Genomic DNA, 21,568 nt, shown 5'->3' with positions numbered 1-21,568 from the left:
CTAACTAACTAACTAACTAACTAAATGTAAATTCCAAAACGAAATATGCAAAATGGAAAAAAAGATCCACTTAAAACCAACCTAGCCAAACAGCGCCATTAAACTCATGCCATTGGGAATGAAAGCAAGAGAGGAGGAGGAGCTGCGGGCGTGCACGGAGAACTAACAATTCCTTCATCCATTCCAGACCCAAACGAGATCAGATTGGTGAATGGTTCGAACCGATGCTCTGGGAGACTTGAGGTCCTCCACAACCAGCAGTGGGGAACTGTGTGTGATGATGACTGGAGTATACAAAACGCCCAAGTGGTCTGCAGGGAACTTGACTGTGGAGTTGCCCTGTCAGCCGCACGTGGTGCTCAGTTTGGAGAGGGAGCGGATCACATCTGGCTGGACGATGTCAAATGCAAAGGGACAGAAGCTGCCCTCAGGGACTGCCGCCGGAAGGCTTGGGGAGAACATAACTGCAACCATGGAGAAGATGCTGGTGTGGTGTGCTCAGGTAATGGGTGGGCGGATAATAATAATCTTTCAATTTATTAATCGCTCAATCCTTGCAGAGCTGCCGGCTCTGAGCGATGTACAGTTACTCTTTGTCGACACGGGACTAACAATGAGGGGGGTAAGGGAGGACAAACATATATCATTTAAATTGCACACACTTCATAGTCGACAGGGAGTTTAGGTCTGTGGTGATCATCAGGCGTGTCCCCGGCAACTTGCCTTTCTCTCTGTCTCTCTCTTCTCTCTCAACGTCGCTCTTGATGTCATCAGCATTTTTCTCGGTCGCAGCACACCACTGCCACCGTCTGGCTGGAATGGCCGGAATGTCCCATTGCAGGCTGCGTAGGCTTATGATGTTACGCACGGAACTTTCCGTTTGTCGGCTTAACACCTCACCCATAGGGGGGTTTAGTGTGCCCGCTCTCTCTAAGGAGTGGTACCAATTTTATCTACTCACCGAAGCTTTCGAACCGCTGGGTGGACGGCGAGCTGGGAACAAGACTTGGTAGCTCACACCAAGTGCGGGGTTCGAACTGACAGCAGTCCTGTTCAGCTCAGATGTTTAACCAGAGGATAAATCCCCTGTGCCAGCGGACCCTGAACTGTGATGGTTGGTTACCGGTTACAATGCCAGTGACCATGTCTGTTTGTCAACAGCAGCTTTTTCAAGAGCTTTGCTGCAGGTAACCATAGAATGAAGAGGAAGTTCAGTCTCCAGTGTATCATTAAGTGACAGAAATGCAACAAGAAATATTGCAGGAACAGCCTGTGTTCTGTTTAAGGTCCTGCAGGTCCCACAGGCCCAATTAGGATTGCCATTTCATTAATCCCTTCTACACAGGTGTGCAAAGCAACACAAACTCTTACAGAATTCTGTTTTTAAGAAGAAGATTGGATTATACCCCACCTTCCACTCAGAGTCTCAGAGCGGTTTACAATCTCCTTCCCTTTCCCTCCCCACAACAGACATCCTGTGAGGTAGGTGGGGCTGAGAGAGCTCTTGCGAGGACTGATCTTGAGAGAACAGCTCTGAGAGAACTGTGACTGACCCAAGGTCACCCAGCTGGCTGCATGTGGAGGAATAGGGGATCAAACCCAGTTCTCCAGATTAGAATCCGCTGCTTTTAACCACTATACCCCAGTGGCTCACTTTTATTTAGCTGGGTCTTGCTCACATTTAGGAAAGTGCAGCAGATTGGCAATGTTCTCAGTTAGGCAAAATACTATATCGCCCTTGCACTTTGGGGGGGAGGAAGGAGAGCTTTAAAAATTAATTTGTGTCTTGGCTAAAGTGAGAACCATGGATGTGTATAAGGGGAGTGTCTTTGTTGGAGCCAGACTGAACACCTTGTGGCCACCAATACAGGCCTTTGGAAAAGGACACCGTACACAAAATGCTCCACTCATCTTACCTATTTAACTATCAAAATGGCTAAATCTTTGGATACTTAAATGTTAACAAACAAGACAGATCTTTCTACAAACTTGAATAATGTCCAGGTTTGTGGAACCTACCCTCCACAATAATAGTCACAGTACCTATATATTTTTAAAAAAACAAATGCTCTGTCAGTGACTGCTGTGAGAGTTTCTTAGCAACCACAACACTATCACCAGCTTTCAAGCCTTGGTTTCTGTCAGTATAAAAGCAGGGCCCTTCCCAGGACTGTTGTGGCCAGGCCCATCAGCAATTTCTAGTAGCCTGGCTGCTGTTTACTGATATTCAACAGCAGCCACCAAACAAAAGGTAGGGTGGTGTAGTGGATAGAGTTTCAGACTAGGAATTCCTGGTTTAAATCCCCGTTCTGCTGTGGGAAGCTCACTAGGTGACCTTGGGCTAGTCACATCCTCTCTGCCGAGGGCTGTTGTAAGGATAAAATGGAGAAGAGTGATGTGAGTCACTGTGAATCCTCACTGTAGAGAAAAGCAGAGGATAAATACAGTAAATAAATTATAAATATAGCGGAAAGACAAAAAGATAGATTGATTGGTGAGTGGCAGGGAAAGAACCAGTAAAGAAAGGTAAGAATGCAGGTGCTGCCGGGAGGGAAGAAAGAGGAAATAGGCTGCGGTCGCACGGAACATAAGCCACGGAAGAGAGACGGAAGACAGGCGGATTTTCCGGGCACGATCTCACCGGCACATCTGGGAAGCGTAGAGCTCCCGTGGCACAACCGAGGCTTCCCGGCAAAAACGCGCTGCAAAAAACTAGTACCTCAGAGGTACTAGTTTCCGGAAACTGTGGGGCAAGGGCGGGCGTCTGATTGCGTTTCCGGTGGCATTCGGCGCCCGCCCATGTTCCCTTGCGACAAAGGGGTTTTTTCCCCCCAAGTCTCCGTGGATGTGCACACGCACCCAACGGAGCATGCACATTCGTAAAAAACACCAGTTTGCTGCACCGCATGCTTCTTCGTTGCGTGCAGGCTAGTCCTGTGATCGGCACCTCTCCCTACCCACAGAACCTCCACGGTACCTCCACAGGACCTCCACGGGAGGTCTGATTGCTTAACCGCGCGTTTGTTTGCCCGGGGGCACACAGCCACGCCCCCCCCCCCCCGCATTTTCCTGCCCGTGCGACCGGAGCCATAGTGTGGTCAGGAGGATACAGGGGAAAGTGAGGTACCTGCCAGTGGCCACCACACCAGTCCTTGCAGGTTCCCCACTGTCCCACCCACCTACCCACACCGGGGCCACCACAGACCTTGGTCATAGTTGCCAAGGGGAGGGAAATGCCCCCCACAACATGCATTTTCCCACACTACACAACTGAGCCAAGGCCAGTGGTCAGCACTGCACTGCACAACTGGGCCACAGTTTTCCTGGGTACAGGGAGCCAGGGAGTCAAGGGGGGAAAGTCTGACAAATGGGGGGCCTGCAAGGACATGTGGGGAGCATGTCATTTCCCCCTGTTATCTCCCACTATTTCCTCTTTTCCTTCCCTGGCAGCCTCTCCCTTTTTCCTGTTTCCTTCTGTCCTTCCCACCCACCAGCCAGCCTAGCTTTATCTACCCCATGGATCATGTCCTCCGATTTTGGATAAAGCTTTTAAAGCAAATGATCCGTTCATGGAATAAGGAGCCCGACTGCTGCATTTGTGCTGGGTTCATTATTTTCAAATCGCCACTGTGTTCTGAAAACTGTTCATCCACACACACACAAAAGGCGGCAGAATGTTCCGAAAGGAAAGGCTTGTTCATCTGCTCTTTAAAAAGTCTACATAGGCTGCGGGCACACGGGCAGGAAAATGCGGGGGGGAAGCGTGGCTGTTTGCCACGGAGGTCCCGTGGTAGGGGGGAGGTGCCGATCACTCCACAGTCCTGCGGCACGGCAAAGAAGCGGGATGTGGGGCAAACGGGGTTGGAGTTTTTTTAAAACTCAAATGAGCGCATGCTCCCTTGGGTGCTTGTGCGCATCCGTGGAGACTTTGGGGGGGGGACTTTTTGCGGACATGGGCGGGTGCCGGAACTACCACCGGAAACGCAATCAGACGCCCGCCCTTGCCCCGCAGTTTTAGGAAACTAGTACCTCCGAGGTACTAGTTTTTTACCGCGTATCTTTCGTGGGAAGCTTCGGGTTCGCCATGGAAGCTCGACGCTTCCCAGATGTAGCGGTGAGATCGTGCCAGGAAAATCCGCCTATCTTCCACCCTCTAGCGTGCCTAATGCTCCGTGTGACCGCAGCCATACATACCCTTAGAGAGAAGTGGTCTGGTCTCCTTAGCCACAGAACCAACACATTCAAAACTCTTGCCAGCCATTTATTTCCCTGGTATGTTGCATTCTTCAACCTTTCTCTACTTTTTCTACCTTCCCTTCCCTTTAGAACTCAGACTGGTGAACGGATCAAGTCACTGCTCTGGGAGAGTTGAGATATTCCACAACCAGCAGTGGGGGACCGTCTGTGATGACCGCTGGGGCATGAAGCAGGCTGAAGTCATTTGCAGGGAGATGAACTGTGGGGTTGCATTGAAAGCACCTACAAATGCCTTTTTCGGACCCGGATCAGGGCCCATCTGGAAGGATGATGTCAACTGTGTTGGAACAGAAGCTTTTTTCAGTGAATGCACATCGAGCAACTGGGGCCTCAATAACTGTCACCATGGAGAAGATGCTGGTGTTGTGTGCGCAGGTAATCCATACTCTGTATTCCTTCTCCATCCAAAAACAATACCTTTTAATCTTATTTCTGAGGCATGGAGGCTGATCTTCTTTCTCTGCAGTGAGTGAACTTTTGTTGGAGTTTGCAAGTTCTCTCCCTGAAGTCATGGAAGAATTTGCATGTTTGTTTATGCATGCTGATCTCCTAGCTAGTTTAGTTAGAGACCCAATGTCAGAGCCTGCATGTATTTGCCGCCCCAGCAAGGTGATAAAATTCATAATTAATTAGGGTCCCGGTCACACGTGCTGGAAAACGCAGGGGGAGGCGTGGCTATTTGTGCCGTCGCATTTTGACCTGCTATTATGCAGTCAGACGTGATGGCAGCACACCGGGGTTTTGTCTGTTGTCGCGTGCTTCCAGCGCACTTCCATGGGGACGGCTGGAGGGAATAGGTGTGCGCCGGCGCAATCACACGGATCGAGTCCGCCTGCGGCCTGTGGCAAACCATTTGCTAGTGGAGTTTGGCAGGTACTTTTTAACTGTGCATCTGCAGCTGGACGCTATGGGTTGGCCACTGGTGTGCCACGCTTGCCAGATGTTGCGGTGTGATCGCACCCTAAAAATCCACCCGGCATTTGTGTCTCTCCCGCGGCAAACTCTGCATGTGATCGTGGCCTAGGTTTGGGATTCTCCAGTAGGGTAATCAATAGATCAAAAGATGTCCCGGGGTGGAGGCTTAGAAAGCTTATTGCTCTTTGTCTTGACTCTTGCCCTGGGCTTGCACATGTTTTTAGACTTTAGAGAGTCAACATATAGGTTAGTGCAGTCAGAGAGGATGGAAAATCCTTTGTTTGTAGTATTTCTGAGTAACCCTTCCCTCACTAGGTAAGCACAGTTTTCTTTTTAAACTAATACACATGCATTTGGCTGCATTATTTATTTTGCACATCTCTACTACAAGAATAGGAGCTGCGGTGGCTCAAGTGGTTAAGACGCTGAACTGCAGGCTGTGGAAGGGCAGTAGTTCAGCAGTTCGAGACCCGAGTGCCGCATGACGGAGTGAGCTCCCGTCTCTAGTTCCAGCTCCTGCCAACCTAGCAGTTCGAAAGCAAGACATTGCAAGTAGATAAATAGGTACCACTTTGGTGGGAAGGTAACAGCGTTCTGTGCACCTTGGTGTTTAGTCATGCCGGCCACATGACCACGGAAACGTCTTCGGACAGCGCTGGCTCTTCGGCTTTGAAATGGAGATGAGCACCGCAACCCTAGAGTCGGATTCGACTGGCTTTCGAGCAAGGGAACCTTTACCTTTACTACAAGAATACCTAACAAATCTGCACACTGAACCTGTCTGGGGACAACTTCGGGCGATTCTGCATTGGCTTTTCCCTCCGTTGTTTTACCAAACCCAGTTGAAACAGAAATTCCCCTCTGCATTGTATGCCGCTTTCACTTTCTTCGATTATCAGGTTTTACGGATCCTTCTGCATAGATTTATGGCCATTCAGGGGTGACTTTGCAGTCAGTACGGCATTGCCCCAGGGTATTTGAATGTGGTTTTGAGCTGCACCTTTAGTAAAACAATGGAGGGAAAAGCCAATGCAGAATCACCCTTCATCTATTCCTCCTTCCTACACCTGCCTGATGTCATCATAAGGACATTGTGGGGGAAGTGACATTTTTCTTTTAAAAAGAATCAACTTTTCTGCAACCAGAAAAGGTGACTCCACCAGATGCATTGTGTGGATAATGTCCAAGTTAATTGCTGCAATGTTAAATGTTTTGCTGCTGAAAGGAGATTCTCATGAAAAGGCCCTTTGATCCAACCTTGGAAGAGCAGGGACACCAATTTCAGGATGGATATGAGGGATATCCGGCTGCATCATCATCTTCAATTTGAGGATACAACTACACGTTCATGCCAAATACATCTTTTCCCTAAGACGTGTTTGCTTAATCCTTCCTATTGCCACTGATTCTCCTCTGCAAATGGCTCTTCCAAATGTTTATCCACTATTTCCCTCTAGCCAGGCTCTGAGACCAAAAGATCACCAGGTGGTGACAGGAAGGGCAAATGTCCTTGGAGGGAATTTGCAGAGAATACTTGATGGTTTTCTGAAAGGTTAAATACCTCCTCCTGGTTCTCCCCTAAAAATGACCCCTTCCCATTATTTGCACCCTAGGGACTTCACCCCTGCTTGATCTGCTCGCCAACCCAAAGCGACCTGGGCTTGCCATTTATCACAGTAGCTAGAATAGAGAACGAAAAGAACTCCTTAGCTCATTTCTTGAAAGTCTTTTTTCAGTGTCCGGTGCCCTGGGATGTTTCTACAGCATCTTTTTTCCCCATTTTAGACCCGGCAGAGATGAGGCTGGTCAATGGTTCAAGTCGGTGCTCCGGAAGGGTGGAAGTGTTACACTTGCAACAATATGGAACCATATGTGATGACAGCTGGGACATTAATGAAGCCATAGTTGTATGCAGGAATCTTGACTGCGGAACTGCCATAGGTGCCCCACACGGAGCTCGGTTTGGGATGGGAGAAGATCCTATCTGGATGGATGATTTAGAATGTACTGGAACAGAGTCTGCCCTGACTGAATGCAAAGCAAAGCCTTGGGGAGCCAATGACTGTGGCCATGGGGAAGATGCTAGCGTTACATGTTCAGGTAAGCCTATTTGTATGTGATCTGGATGTTCAGGTGAGCCTATTTGTATGTGATCTTCTACACTAGAAATAGATACTAGAATGCGTCATTCCTGATGTAAGCATTCTTCTCAAGTATTTCTGATTTTCATTTTTTTAATCACTGACCTCTGCCCTACATTGTCCTTGTAACACCTTCGCCTCTTCTAATGCAAGCATATAGTCTGGCCTATTACCCAGTCTTCACTTTTCATGCCTCCATTCAGCAAAAGCTGCAAAAGAACACAGCAAGTAAACAGGACTTGGGTGGTCATGACAATAGTGCAGTCTGTCCTCCATATTTGAAGGACAGTATCCTCCCATACAAGGGGCCACGGTGGCTCAGAGGTTAAGATGCTGAGCTGCAGACCGGAAGGTCGGTAGCTTGGCAGTTCAAGACCCAAGTGCTGCGTGATGGAGTGAGCTCCCGTCTCTGGCCCCAGCTCCTGCCCACCTAGCAGTTCGAAAGCAAGAAACTGAAAGTAGATAAATAGGCACCGCTTTGGTGGGAAGGTAACAGTGTTCTGGCATTTAGTCATACTGGCCACGTGACCATAGAAAAAGTCTTCAGACAGCGCTGGCTCTTTGGCTTGGAAATGGAAACGAGCACTGCTCCCAAGTCCCTAGGGTCGGATCCAACTGGATTTTGAGCAAGGGAAAACTTTACCTTTTTACCTCCCCCCATATGTCCCTATGCGCCAACTATGGTCATCAGGAGGCCACTTAGAATGGCCCATCTGACATCGACCAGAGCCCAGGCCTTTTCCATTGTGACTCCAGCTTTCTAGAATGGGCTCCCTGAAGAGGTGAGAGGGGCCCCCACATCAGAGACCTTCAGGAGGCTCCACAAGGTCTGCCTGTTTGCCAGGGCCTTTGAATTGCAGGCATCTTTTAAAGGGAGGGAATTTGGGGCTTGTTATGTTTTCTTTTGGTTTTAGCGGGACATATTTTAACTCTTATTGTAAGCTGCCTTGAGCCAAGAAAAAAAAAAGTGGTGTATAAATGTTTTAATTAATAAATAAATAAAATGTAGCAAAGGCCAAAGACAGAAAGGCCCACCGGTAGGCTGTTGCTTGTGCACCCCATAATCTGCGGAACTTAACACGTTCATCCCCTCGGAGGTCTTTGCCAGCTTTGAGGATCAGTGGAAGACCAGTGGTTTTGAATCGTTTTGCCTTTGAATGGCAGAACAGGGAATCCCTGAAATGTTGAGGGCCATCTGGACGTGTTCTCTACGAGAGTAATCCTTTTACTGCTTTATTCACAGATGATCTCAGATTGGTCAATGGCTCAAGCCGCTGCAGTGGGAGAGTTGAGATTCGCCCCGCCCACAGCGAGCAGTGGGGAACCGTCTGTGACCGTACCTGGGACATAAATGATGCCGAAGTTGTGTGTAGGCAGCTGGGATGTGGAAAGGCCAAAGCCGCCCTAAGTGGGGCTCATTTTGGACAAGGATCAGGTTCCATCTGGATGGATGACATAAACTGCAGAGGCACAGAAGATGCTATCTCAGAATGCGGTGCAAATACGCAGGGGAACAATAACTGTCATCACGGACAAGATGCAGCAGTTGTTTGTTCAGGTAATGGGCAACGGCAATGGCATTGTTGCAAAATGGGGCTAAGGTATAATGTACCAAGGGAGGGGGTGAGAGGATCGGAAAATCCTTTTGTGACATGGGGAAGCAGGAGGTCCAAAGCACTCCTCCCTCCCTCCACACACGTCTGCCTTGCATCCAAATGCTTTCTTTGCCTCCGAGTTCAGACTGAGAGGCATGGCAGTCTGGAGTTAAGAACACATTTGGAATACTGTGTGCAGTTCTGGTCACCACATCTTAAAAAGGATATTATAGCTTTGGAAAAAGTGCAGAAAAGGGCAACTCGAATGATAAAAGGGTTGGAACACTTTCCCTATGAGGAAAGGTTAAAGCGCTTAGGACTCTTTAGCTTGGAGAAACGACGACTGAGGGGTGACATGATTGAGGTTTATAAGATTATGCATGGAAAAGAGCAGGTAGAGAAAGAGGTACTTTTCTCCCTTTCTCACAATACAAGAACTTGTGGGCACTCCATGAAATTGCTGAGCGGTTGGGTTAGAACGGATAAAACGAAGTACTTCTTCACCCAAAGAGTGATTAACACATGGAATTCACTGCCACAGGAAGTGGTAGCGGCTACAAGCATGGATGGCTTCATAAGGGAATTAGATAAGCATATGGAGCAGAGGTCCCTCAGTGGCTATTAGCCACAAGGTATAAATAGGGACTCTGGGGCAAGTGATGTTCTGTCTTCTTGGTGCTTGGGGGGGGTCAACAGTGGGAGGGCTTCTAATGTCCTGGCCCCACTGGTGGACCTCCTGATGGCACCTGGTATTTCTGGCCACTGTGTGACACAGAGTGTTGGACTGGATGGGCCTTTGGCCTGATCCAACATTGGCGTCTCTTATGTTCTTATGTTATTATGTAACACAGAAAACCTAGACAGCTTGTAAGTATAAGTTTATTGTCTTAGCCACAGGCCGTAACATAATACATCAGAGACTATAAAATAGTAATACAAACAATTTAAAAAATATCAGTATACTCCTATACTCCTTCTACTTTGCATTAAATACTAAACTCATTCTGATTTTCCTTGTTGCTAAGGCAAATAACGCCATTCTGCTAGAGACATAGTGGTCAAGGTCCAAGAGTAAAAATTTGACCAGATCCAGATTGGAGGGTCCACCACGCTGCGGAATAATAGGGATGATGTACTTTAGCCTAGGGGCTTCATGCCATGGGCTAGACAGCTTGTACAGACAAGCAGACATGCTATCTATACTGAACATATTCCAGTGTCCCACACCTAGGCAACCAAATCTGCAAATTGTGCAACTGTTTGCTAAATATGTCGATAAAGCTTATTTATTGTTCCACGGTTGGTCAATGCCTGGGTGTCCGATACTGACAAGTACGAGAAGTTGGGGAAGGATTGCAGGAACTACCATTTTACCAGTTTGCTCATGCTTTCTTCTCATCAAGAAAAGATGTAGCAAATGTGTCAATTGTAGATGTTGACTTCTCACACTGACTGAAACAAAGGAAAGTGAGAGCTGGCTTGTTTCTCACTACCCAACTGAGTAGAAGACTGCCAGCACGACTTGACTCCTACATCCAGATCCACAAGAGTTAGATATATACTGTTTGTTTTTAAGGAAAGTTGGGAATCCAACCAGCTTAATGGCCCAGGCAGGCACCAGGGTGTATGCATAGAATTTGGACAATTGGGATAAATGGCAGCACTGCGTGCAGACTTGCAGCTGGTCTTCTGGGCTGGTTCAGCCCTAAAGACAAAGTAGGTGACTGTGCCTCAGCTACGTAAACATCTTGTTTGGATAAGGCCTGCAGATTGCTATATGTTTGAGGACACTCTAGCTCTGACTAGTGGTTGAATCTGCGTTTGCATTTTTAAATCAGTTTCGTCCTGCTGTGACGCCATCTTTCTCTATGCTTCTTTGAGCGTTCTTTGGAGAAGATTCATTTAAACCAGTGTGGAGGCGCAATGACAGTGGAGCCACGAGAGGACGATAAACATATGCAGACATGCAACAGTATGCTAGCTCTGTTGAGGTGTAAAAACGAAACCAGATGTAGACAGCTTTTTTGAAGACAGAGTCAGAAGGCTGGGACACCGGTGGGAAAGACAAATGCAGATTTGACCTTTAAGTGCTTTCTGGACCAAAAGTGGAAGATGTTCTAATTCAGCAGCTGTGCATTTGGCACCAGACACATGACTCTCATCTTTCGCGGCCTCATAGACATCCTTGTCTTGTGTCTGTTGATCTTGCTGCTTAACTTTCCTTTTTTGGTCCAGTATTAACTTATTGGTTATCTTATTGTAATACGTAATATTGTAACATGTGTACCTCAAACCGTTTGACCTCTGAAGAAGGCTTCTAAGGGGCGGAAATGCATCAGGTCACTTGTATTGGCCCTTGTGTTCTGGCCACTTGCACTTTGCAACGAGGCTTTCATTGGGCCCTTGCTTGTTTCTAACTGTCTTTCTAATAAATACATATAGCTTTGTATATTATACGTTTACACTAGATTTTTAATATTGGCCATTTATCAGACTTCTTTCTTACCCCTGCAGAAATCCAACTTGCCAATTTATTTCCTTGGAGGTACCCCTTTCATTTCAGGAGATGTAATCTAGAGCCTCCTGATTTCCATCAGCTGCCCAGCCAAGCCATATATACAGTTATAACGGAGATGACGTGAAAAGACAACAGGCATTAAAAGGGGAGGGGGAGACATTCCTGTTAATGAAGCATGTAACACTGGGATGCAATGTTGCAAAGTTGCCTGTGTTCCTTTCCTATCCTCATTGAAATGTTAAAGACAGACACACCAAAATTTGCCTTTTATCTGATAACTTCACCTACAACGAGCCTTCCTAAACAATTCTACTGGTAATTCATCTGCAAGATGTTACCTCCCTTCGTGTAAACGAAGCTTTATGCTTTCCTTGCTTTGCAGCATTACGCTTTCCTCGCTCCCTGGTTCAATTTGATCTCCAAGATCTGAGAGAGGTCGAAATTTCCTTCTTGCCTACATTCGAAAGCTAGCAGCTATTGCTGACAGTCTCTTAGCCAGACATAGCTCACCTTTCCCCATGTTCATAGCCATAGGGGATAGGAATGCCTCCAGTTCAGAATTACTTTTTACCAAATAACGCTCATACTGGGCTCTTTGCAGAATCGTCCTACATAACAGTGGGTGACATCCGACTGATAAATAATCATCTGAACGCTTGTGCTGGAAGAGTCGAGGTCTTGTCCCAGCAGCAGTGGGGAACCGTGTGTGACGATGGATGGGACCTGGAGGATGCCACCGTTGTATGCAAGCAAATAGGCTGCGGCTTTGCTTTGGAAGCCCCGCATTCAGCACGCTTTGGAGAAGGGTCTGGTCCCATCTGGCTGGACGATGTGAACTGCACGGGGTTGGAAGAATCCCTCAAAGACTGCAAAGGACAGTCCATGGGAGAACACAATTGTAATCATTTAGAGGACGCGAGTGTCGTATGCTCAGGTAACCTTTTTTGTAAGGCGCAATTTGCACATTAGATGTCGCCTGCAATGAAACCTGCTTTAAAAAAAAACGTGGAGAGCACTATAGGGAATTTGCAACTTTAAGGAGAAGAGCAGAGAGGCCTGTAGGGGCCACAAGGGGTAATGCTTAAAGGGCGGGACTAGGATCTAGGAGACCCGGGCTCAGTGTTCCCTCTAAGCTGAGTTAGTGCTTTTTTTTAGCCTCCGGCTCACACATTTTTGGCTCAGCTCAGGAAGGAGGGCTCCAGAGCAAACTAATTTATGCAGCAGCCAAATTGCTCACTCACAACTTTAATGCCAGCAGCTCACAAAGAAGAATTTTTGCTTTACAAGACTCCACAGCTTAGAGGGAACATTGCTTACAGGGTGTCTGTTGTGGGGAGGGATAAAGAGATTGTAAGCTGGAATCCCCACTCTGTCTTCAGGGCCAGCCCCAGCTTATTTTGTACCCTAGGCGGGGATCCCTTCTGGGAGGGCCCTGGTACGCCCACCAATTTTCACGAATACGTGCATTTTAGGAAGAATGAAAAACACAAATAATCAAGAAACTCTCAGAGTACGGGGCCGGGTGCAGTTTGGTGCCCCTAAGGGCCGGCCCGCTCTAGGCGATCGCCTAGTTTGCCTAGTGAGTGAGCCGGCCCTGTTTGTCATACAAGCCTGCTAGGTGACGTTGGACATAACCCACCACACAGGGTTGTTAGGAGGAGAGGGGAATAGTATAAGCTGCTTTGGGTCCCCTTTGGGGGACAAAGTGGAGTATAAGTGAAGTACATAAATTAGTTATAGCAAATGGCCAGAAAAGGCAGCTTTTCAGTGCAGCTGGGTTTATCCTAACTACTGCAGTGTTTTGGGGGGGGGCGGGCGGTAGCTCGTTCCCAATCTTGTTAACAGATAGAAATAATAAACCTGACAAAGCAAGCTGACACCTAAACAGGGGCATCCTTTGGTTTAAGGAATATCTGAATATGGTTAAGTGGTATGGGACTGGTCAACTGATTGGTGTGTCAGTCCCAGGCCAGCACGACATCCCACTTGCAAAAGCTGGACCAGAGAGGGGGCACAGCCATGACACAATGGAGACAGGAAAACTAATAAGTCCTGTTGTTTTCTCCCATCTAAAAAAACCCCCAATGAGATAAGCGCTTGACATACGATTTCCAAATAATTGTTTTTAATTAAGCCAATGTTGTGCTACAAATGTGCGTTTAATGACCAAGACCTTAAGGAAAAGAGCGAATAGATTAACACAGTCGTTTGGATTCTACAAATGAGTTTCACACATGCAAAATAGCCTCCACCATGCAACGTGCTTGCTCTTCTGCTAGAGATTCATTGAAAACTATTAATCTTGGAAGGACGCGCTGTGCCAAAGGCTATTTTGCACACAGGGAACTCATACCTATGATCCTAGCTGGTATTTCTTACACTTTGTGAAACTGCCCCCTCTTTTAAACATACCACCGGTCTTCTCCTGCCCCATCCCATGACGGTTAGTATACCCCTCATTCTGGTCTGCCAGTTGGATGTTGGACTGGAGTATTACAAAATCCTCCTATCTTTGCTGGGTCCTGCCCATGCCATGCAGGTTACATGCAGCGATCACAAGCCAAATTAAAAGCTTTTTAAAGAACATCTAGCCAGAGGTCATTTCGGGGGGGAACGCGGGGGAACACAGTTCCCCCGGGTAAGGTGCAGGGGGGCGGGGCACATGACGAAGCCCCGCCCCCTGCTTCCGGCCGCCCCGCTTCCAGCCCTCATTCAGCCAGGAGGAGGCAGGAGAAGAGGGAGGGTAAGTTGCTTCCTCCCTGCCTCTCCCCACCCCTGCCTGCCTGGGGCCAGGGAGGGCCTTGGCGGGGCTTCCTTGCACTCCCGCTGGCCTTGCAGGTCCACTGCCGGGCCCATGATGTCAGGAGGTGTGGCATATGCTAATGAGTTATGCTAATGAGTTCCCCTAGCTCTTTTTCTACGAAATGACCCCTGCACCTAGCACTATAGCTTGGGTTTGAATCACTGCAATGGCACCCAAGAGAATACTGATCTTATGTTATTTGAGCAAACTGTGGGGCCCAGGTTTGAGAGCACCCTTCAGAACTACAGGTCGCTCCAATTTATGAATGCACACTTGCCACAGTAAAAACAAGTTTACTTGTTTTAGGCATATGCATTGCATTCCCTTCACCCAACAACCAACCCAGTTCACCTGCGGTCTTCAGAGGGCATCCATGTAATCTAAACTTAGAAGGGTTGAATTGGGGAATTTCAGACAGGCGATATCTCCCGGTAGACAGAACCCGTTTGTTCTGTCTACCGGGAGATATTTCAGACAGAACCCGTTTGAGAATCGGTTCCCTACCGGAATGTAACTGCTATTTCATACACAAAAGCTTCTGTCCCGTTTAGGAACCGGGACTGAAGTGTTTTACCTGTCAACCGCTTCCGAGTAGTCTTCAGTTCCCTCTCCCGGTTCTGTTACGCTTTTTCCCCGCCGTTTTTCGCCTGCACGGGCTTTTTTTTTTTTTAACGTTCGATTTATATCGTTATATTTTATAGCGTTATATCGCTATAACGCTATACTGGAACTTCAAACTCCAATGGGATCGCTATTGCGATCGTTTGGCGTTCCGGTATAGCGTTATATTGCTATAATGCTATAAATCGAACTTTTTAAAAAAATCGATCACCCGCGCGGGAAGAAAACGGCGGGAAAACAAAGCGGTGCAAGTCTGAATTGCCAAATCGCTTCTGATCCGGCTCATTTCCGGTAGGGGCAAGCCATGTGTGAAATGGCAGCCCTGTACCGGTTCACTTAAAAATGGAAGATTACCGGCTTGAAACCGGGTGAAACTGGGTAATGTGAAAATTGTCATGGCTTCTCTCAGAATCCAGTGGGAATTGTCTCCACTGGTGACCATTGCATTTGGCTGCATCAGAGGTGCAACCAGCCCAGTGCGCTCCTGTTTGTTTCGCACCACATATCAACTTGTTCAGCTAATAAGTGACGTGAAAGACCTCAGCCTGAGATCCTGGAGAACTGTTGTCAGTCTGGGTAGACAATCCTGACCTTGATGGACCACTGCTCTGATTCATTATAAGGCAGCTTCAACTTTTATTTGGTTCCTCTCCTCCCCAACCAGTCCCTGGCAGTTGCATTATATAACATGACAAAGGGACGGATACCTTGAATTTTTTTGCTTCCCTCCTCCTCCTGTGCTTCTTTTATATCACCTCTCCTAGCCATGATTTTCAATGGTAAAGCACTTTGAGTCTGCAAATGAACGGTGGTTGATTTAGACAATTTAGCAGGAAAGTAAGTCACTGCTCTGTCATCCGATCATTTACCAAGTATCCTCGCAGACCAACACACCTCACGCCCAGTCTTCTGATCTCACGGGTGTGGGAGAATCTTTCTAAGCGGTTAGGAGAGGCACTCTACACCTGCTCAGAGCCACCCAATTTGAGGAATATTTCACTGGTGTTCAAAGAATAAAGCGAGAATAATGGTGTAAATCAGTGTGAATTTGTACCCTGGCAGGCCTGTGCTGGAACTTCAGCTAGAGGATATACCCTGGCAACCGTCAGGTTCCCATGCCTGAGATAATTTATATAAAATGCTTTGAAAAGCATCACATCATTTATTAGGATGATTTTGCCCACTTGACAGGCATTTGTTTTATTAGTTTTAACATTAAAGTACACCATAGTACAAACACTAAATCACAGGTTTTCTATGCATAAGACAAATACTTTCAAATGTAACTTTGAATCAAACTATACAAACAGAAAGGCTTTAAAAGTCATACAATGTTTCAGCCAAGCAATAACAGTTTATATTTTGCGTTATAGATGGTTTTGCATTCAAAATTTTCAAAGGTAAGTTTGTCAATAATGGGGTACCATTTCCCAGTGGGATTAAGTAGTTCACATTCATTTTGATCTGTGGTGTTATAAATAGAAATAGTTTCATATATAAAATAGTTCCAGACTTTATATAACCAAACATTTGTTTTATGATGTACTACTAACGGAAGGTCCAGTCCAGTGTCAACTGATTAGTGATTTCCTGCTTGAATTGTGAGTGTGGTTAAGATGGGGTCTGGGAACCTCATGTGACCCTCTCCCCTTTGTTTTCTAGGTCTTTTCCAGGTGCGATTGGCCGGCGGACCCAATTCCTGTGCTGGGCGGGTGGAGGTAGAGCATAATGGCTCTTGGTCCTCCGTTGGTGAATCCGGCTGGAGCCTTACAGAGGCCACAGTGGTCTGCCGGCAACTGGGCTGTGGCGCAGCAGTGTCTGCGCTGGTTGGCAATCAGTATGGTGCCACTCTCGGACCAGCTTTGGTGGATGAGATGAAATGCACTGGACAAGAGTCGTCCCTCAACCAATGCCACGGGAAAGGCACCGGTCTCCATAAGTGTCTCTGTGATGCATATGCAGGAGCCGTGTGCGAGGGAAAGACAGGTACTTCCGTGACTCAGCTCATGTTAGAGACTATGTACGGTTCGGGGAGCAAAACTAAACGAAAAGCCCAGAGCCACCTTGAAGACTGACGTTTATTCCCGTATGAGTTCTGTTTGGCTACCCCACTGGAGTCATTTGGGGAGCAAGCCCAGAGCTTAACAGCCATGTACAGCCCGGGCAGTTAAGCAAGAAGGCAAGGAAGCGCAATGGGAATGGAGATACGGGCAAGGGGTGATGGGACTTTGGAGTACCGCCTGAAGTGAGGAAGGGGGAGGGGATGACAAAGACTAGTATAAACTGGATCAGGCTGCTGGTCTGCTTTGGTGTAGTGGTGAAGTGCGCACAGACTCTAATCTGGGAGAACCGGGGTTGATTCCCCACTCCTCCACTTGCAGCTCCTGGATGCCCTTGGGCAAGCCATAGTTCTGTCAGAGCTATTCTTGAAAGAGCAGTTCTTAGCCCCACCTACTTCACAGGGTGTCTGTTGTGGGGAGGGGAAGGGAAAGGAGTTTGTAAGCCACTCTGAGACTCCTTCGGGTAGTGAAGGGCGGGGTATAAATCCAGTCTCCTCCTCCTTCTCCTCTTCTTCCTCTTCCTCCTCTTCTTCTCCTCCTCCTCTTCTCCCAGGCTTTAGATTAAGAGGGAAATCCATACGCCCTAAATTCTGGACAAGAGTCATCCCTCAATCAATGCCATGGGAAAGGATGCCTAGCGAAATTCTGACCTCTGCTCATTTGGCCGCCCCATAGATTTCTAACGATAGCATCAAAAGGGAGGTGCCAGAATATGTAGGAGAGTTGCCTCCCTCTGAAGTCACAATGTTTTCTCCTCTCCCGCCCCGCAGGGTCTGCTGTAGCTGTTACAGTAATTCTGGTGCTGGCCGCTGCTGCCCTACTTCTCGGTGGGACCTTGCTCTACTTGCGGAAACGGAGGAGTGGGAAACCATTATGGGCGAATCTCGTCACTCGTACACAAAGTAAGGAGGACAAGCTGCTTTTCGAGCCTTTAACACCTTGTCTGGGCCAGCCAAACATTTCGCAGCATTTACCTTACACAGTCCTCACCTGATCCTGTGCTCACTCTCTTTATTTGTTCAACACAAAATATAGTACCCCATAAGAGAGAATCCTTAAATCAGTGGTTCTCAAAGTATGAGTTGTGGCTCTCTCACGCGGGCACGTTGGGAGGACAGAAGGGAGACCGATGGGGAAACCTACTTTGTGACTAGAACCTGAAAAGTACACTAACTTCCACTTCAGAAAGTCTGAGTTTCACAGCCTGAACTATTATAAACATGTCGTATAAAAGACATTATAGTGTATTATTTTAACCGTTAGCCACCTGGGCAGCCTTTACAAAGCCAAAAAGTGGCATACAAATTTTGTTGTCATAACAATAACATCTTTTTTGAAACACATATTTTACATTCTCCTAAATTCCCAGCTGTTGGACTTAAATGTGATCAGAACATTTCCCCCATTTCTATTAAAATATTTCATTTGGTTGTTGATAAATCCACCCATCCTGGGGTTTTTTGTTTTTGTTTGTTTTTAAAAAAAAGCTTCATTGAGCACCACAAAAAATGACTCACATAGCAAGTAACCAATGCTGTTCAACCTTAAACTGGCTGCTAAGATTCACAGAATGCCCCATTGAACAAGGAAATAAAATGCATATGATTCATCCCACCAATGTGCTGCATCAGCACCGATGTTAATGAACCATTCTAATCAGTGTTCCCTCTAAGCTGAGTTAGTGTGAGCTAGCTCACGGTTTTTTAGCCTCTGGCTCACACATTTTTGTCTTCGCTCAGGAACGATGGCCCCAGAGCAAACTAATTTATGCAGTAGCCAAATAGCTCGCTCACAACTTTAATGCCAGTAGCTCACAAAGTACCATTTCTGCTCACAAGACTCCACGGCTTAGAGGGAGCATTGATTGGAACCGCTGAACATTCTCCTTCCCACTTCTTGGATGGGGGAGTTTTTGCATGGCTTCTGGGAAGGATCTGCCACAAGGTGATCTACCATCAGCAGTAGCAGAAGGATTTGAGCCCTTGAAGTGCACCACACCATCTCTCATGGCCCTTCTGCAGTCTAGAAGCCATCAGTCTACCCGGAAACCCGTGTCCTCATGATGTAGTGGTCATTATCAGTGATCATGTTCCCAAAGGCAGGGTCGGCAGTACAACCATAATAATTATCTAAACTGCAGAAGATGAAGGGCAAAGCAAAACAGAGTCAGTAAGATGGTGAGAGGCTCGGTGTGTGGTACCAGCCAGCCTTAAGGGACAATATGTATGTACGTAAGGGACAATATAGACTACAATAGGCCTGACTGAAGACATACCACCTTTTGGGCCCCGCATCCTGGAAATGCAGAGACTCACGGCTGACTAGCTTGACAGGGGGGCAAAGCGAGGATTACAGCCATGCTCTGCAAAGTTATACTCCCAGGAAAAAAATCCTTGGTTAAAAGGGTCAGAAGGCTGTGGAGTGAGCAAAGACTGCTGCCTAAGAGATTGAAGAAAAGCTGTCTGTCAAAGGCAACAGATCTGACTGAGCATACAGCCAGCTCTAACAATGCATGCCCGGCAAGTCTGTGGCAAGAGCAGCCCATTCAGCTCTAGCCAGATCCCATCAATGGCCAGTTTGCTCATAAAAAGGTAAAGGTAAAGGTTCCCTTGCTCGAAAGACAGACAAATCCGACTCTAGGGTTGCGGTGCTCATCTCCGTTTCAAAGCCAAAGAGCCAGCGCTGTCCAAAGACGTTTCCGTGGTCATGTGGCCGGCATGACTAAACACCAAGGCGCACGGAACGCTGTTACCTTCCCACCAATCAGTCTCTCAATTCGCATACACTCAAGGTTCCTTTCGAATTACAGAAATAGAAATAAAATAGTTTCTTATTAACTTGGAGGTAGGCAGGAGAATCGGCTCATACTTGCCTGTTTCTAGAAGTCTTGTCTGTTGCAATGAAGAATAAAGGGACAGAAAATAGTGTCTAGAAGTTTTACCTACATCACACTGTTCCAGAACCAGCCGGTCAAGTGTGCGTGTGTGTGCGTGTAAGTGGATCTCTTTGGCTGCGCATCCCAAAGAGATCCGGTAAAGACAAAGAGTTTTAAAGCAGGAAAGAGGGGGGTGGGTAGTAGAATGTGGCCAGCCAGAAGACTTGCAGCATGGTCTTTTCGTTGATGGTAAAATGTGGCTAGCCCAACCCCTAAAACATGGTCCTTGCGTTTTATAGTTGAAACTCCAGGTGGGTGGCACCTTGCCAAACTGCAATCCCACCTACTTACAAGTCCATCCCATAAATTCCCTGATTGGTGCATGTAGCAAAGGGGCAGGTATTCTATGGGTTGGGCGATATTTGAAATACTACACTCTATCTCATGGAATGCGATTTGGCCATGTGTGAAACGTCAGCTTCAGGACATCTCTTTGTTGTGCTGATCGATACCACGTACTCAAGGCACCTTCAACAGGAAATGGCAATTCAAATGCAGATCAGGTCCGTGTTCTGCGTGACATCTTGTCTCCTCAGCAATGGTGGAATCTCTTCTTCTTAGTTGTTGTTCTGCTCACAATGGCTGACATGTGCGCCTTCTTCCCACAATGCCGTGCGCTGAATGTGTGCAAGCTATATTAACATAAAATGCAGGCAAGCGTTCCCTATGTGAAATCTCTCTCTCACAGTAGGTGATGCAAACAGCTTTCTTTGGCTCATAGTATACAGATGTGTGCACAGTCCATGTGTAGTGTGTGTAGCAGATATAAAACCATAAATTAGTCCTTTCCCCAACACATGGCTATTAAACACAATTTTAAAAAAATTAAATCCTACTGTTTGTAGCATTCATTACATGTATTTATTTTAATTTTACTGGATTTATATCCCACCCTCCCCCACATAGCAGGTTCAGAGCGGGTTCTGTCAGATATATGTTTGTGTGGATAATCCTTAAAGGAAATTGCTATGGGGTGTAAAGGAACAGGAGAAACAAGGGCCTATACGAAGGGTGCCCATGAAGCTGAGTTTATTCTTGGGCTGGAGTCTTACGCTCAAAACTCTCTCTTTTCCTTGCAGATGCCTTTAAAAAAGACACCACGTTTCGGTTTGACATGGTAAATAGCACTCTAGACACAAATGTCCAGGAAGGATTCGCTCAAAACTCTCTCTTTTCCTTACAGATGCCTTTAAAAAAGACACCACATTTCGGTTTGACATGGTAAATGGCACTCTAGACACAAATGTCCAGGAAGGAGCTGTACATGGGGTGGACTCTGACACCATCTGCCTGGTGAAAGCCGCCTCTGGGTCTCCCACAGACCACAATAACTGAGAGGCCGGGAGCAGGGCACAAGGGAAGGGGACTCCTACACGGGTGAAAAAATGAGCATCTACAAGACGACAAGTCCCTCTGCACCCACTCTCAGCAGGAGGCCATATTCACGTCAACAGCTCTTGTGCTGGGAATCTGCAGATGTCCCACAAAGGAAAGGAGAACCATTCAGTGGGGAGAGAAGACTCTAGAAATGTCCAGCTTTTCCATTTTTATGTGGCCCTTCTTCCACAGGGCTCACAGAATTCTTCCCCCAGTTCATCCTCACAAGAATTCTGCCTGGTCAGTTAGACTGAAAGACTGCACTAAGATCACCCTCTAAGCTTCATAGGTAAGTGAGCTGACAGTAAAGCTTTAATGGAGAAAAGATGGCATCAATCCCAGTCCC

The 21,568-nt window shown here is 47.1% G+C and overlaps 1 protein-coding gene across 1 annotated transcript in view; it reads left to right on the top strand.

The window, feature by feature from the left end:
- Window positions 1–21,180, top strand: part of LOC107119781 (deleted in malignant brain tumors 1 protein-like) — a 34,166-nt gene extending 12,986 nt beyond the window's left edge. Inside the window, exons 6-12 of the mRNA XM_015422375.1 lie at window positions 188–502; window positions 4,327–4,632; window positions 6,937–7,272; window positions 12,028–12,360; window positions 16,513–16,836; window positions 17,681–17,812; window positions 21,029–21,180. Of these exons, the coding sequence (XP_015277861.1) occupies window positions 188–502; window positions 4,327–4,632; window positions 6,937–7,272; window positions 12,028–12,360; window positions 16,513–16,836; window positions 17,681–17,812; window positions 21,029–21,180 (1,898 nt within the window). The remainder of the gene's footprint in view (window positions 1–187; window positions 503–4,326; window positions 4,633–6,936; window positions 7,273–12,027; window positions 12,361–16,512; window positions 16,837–17,680; window positions 17,813–21,028) is intronic.
- Window positions 21,181–21,568: the final 388 nt, after the last annotated feature.

Source organism: Gekko japonicus, unplaced genomic scaffold, assembly GCF_001447785.1.
Source record: "Gekko japonicus isolate JY-2015 unplaced genomic scaffold, Gekko_japonicus_V1.1 scaffold971, whole genome shotgun sequence".
Lineage (NCBI taxonomy): Eukaryota > Metazoa > Chordata > Lepidosauria > Squamata > Gekkonidae > Gekko > Gekko japonicus.
This window is presented reverse-complemented; position numbering and strand designations above follow the sequence as displayed.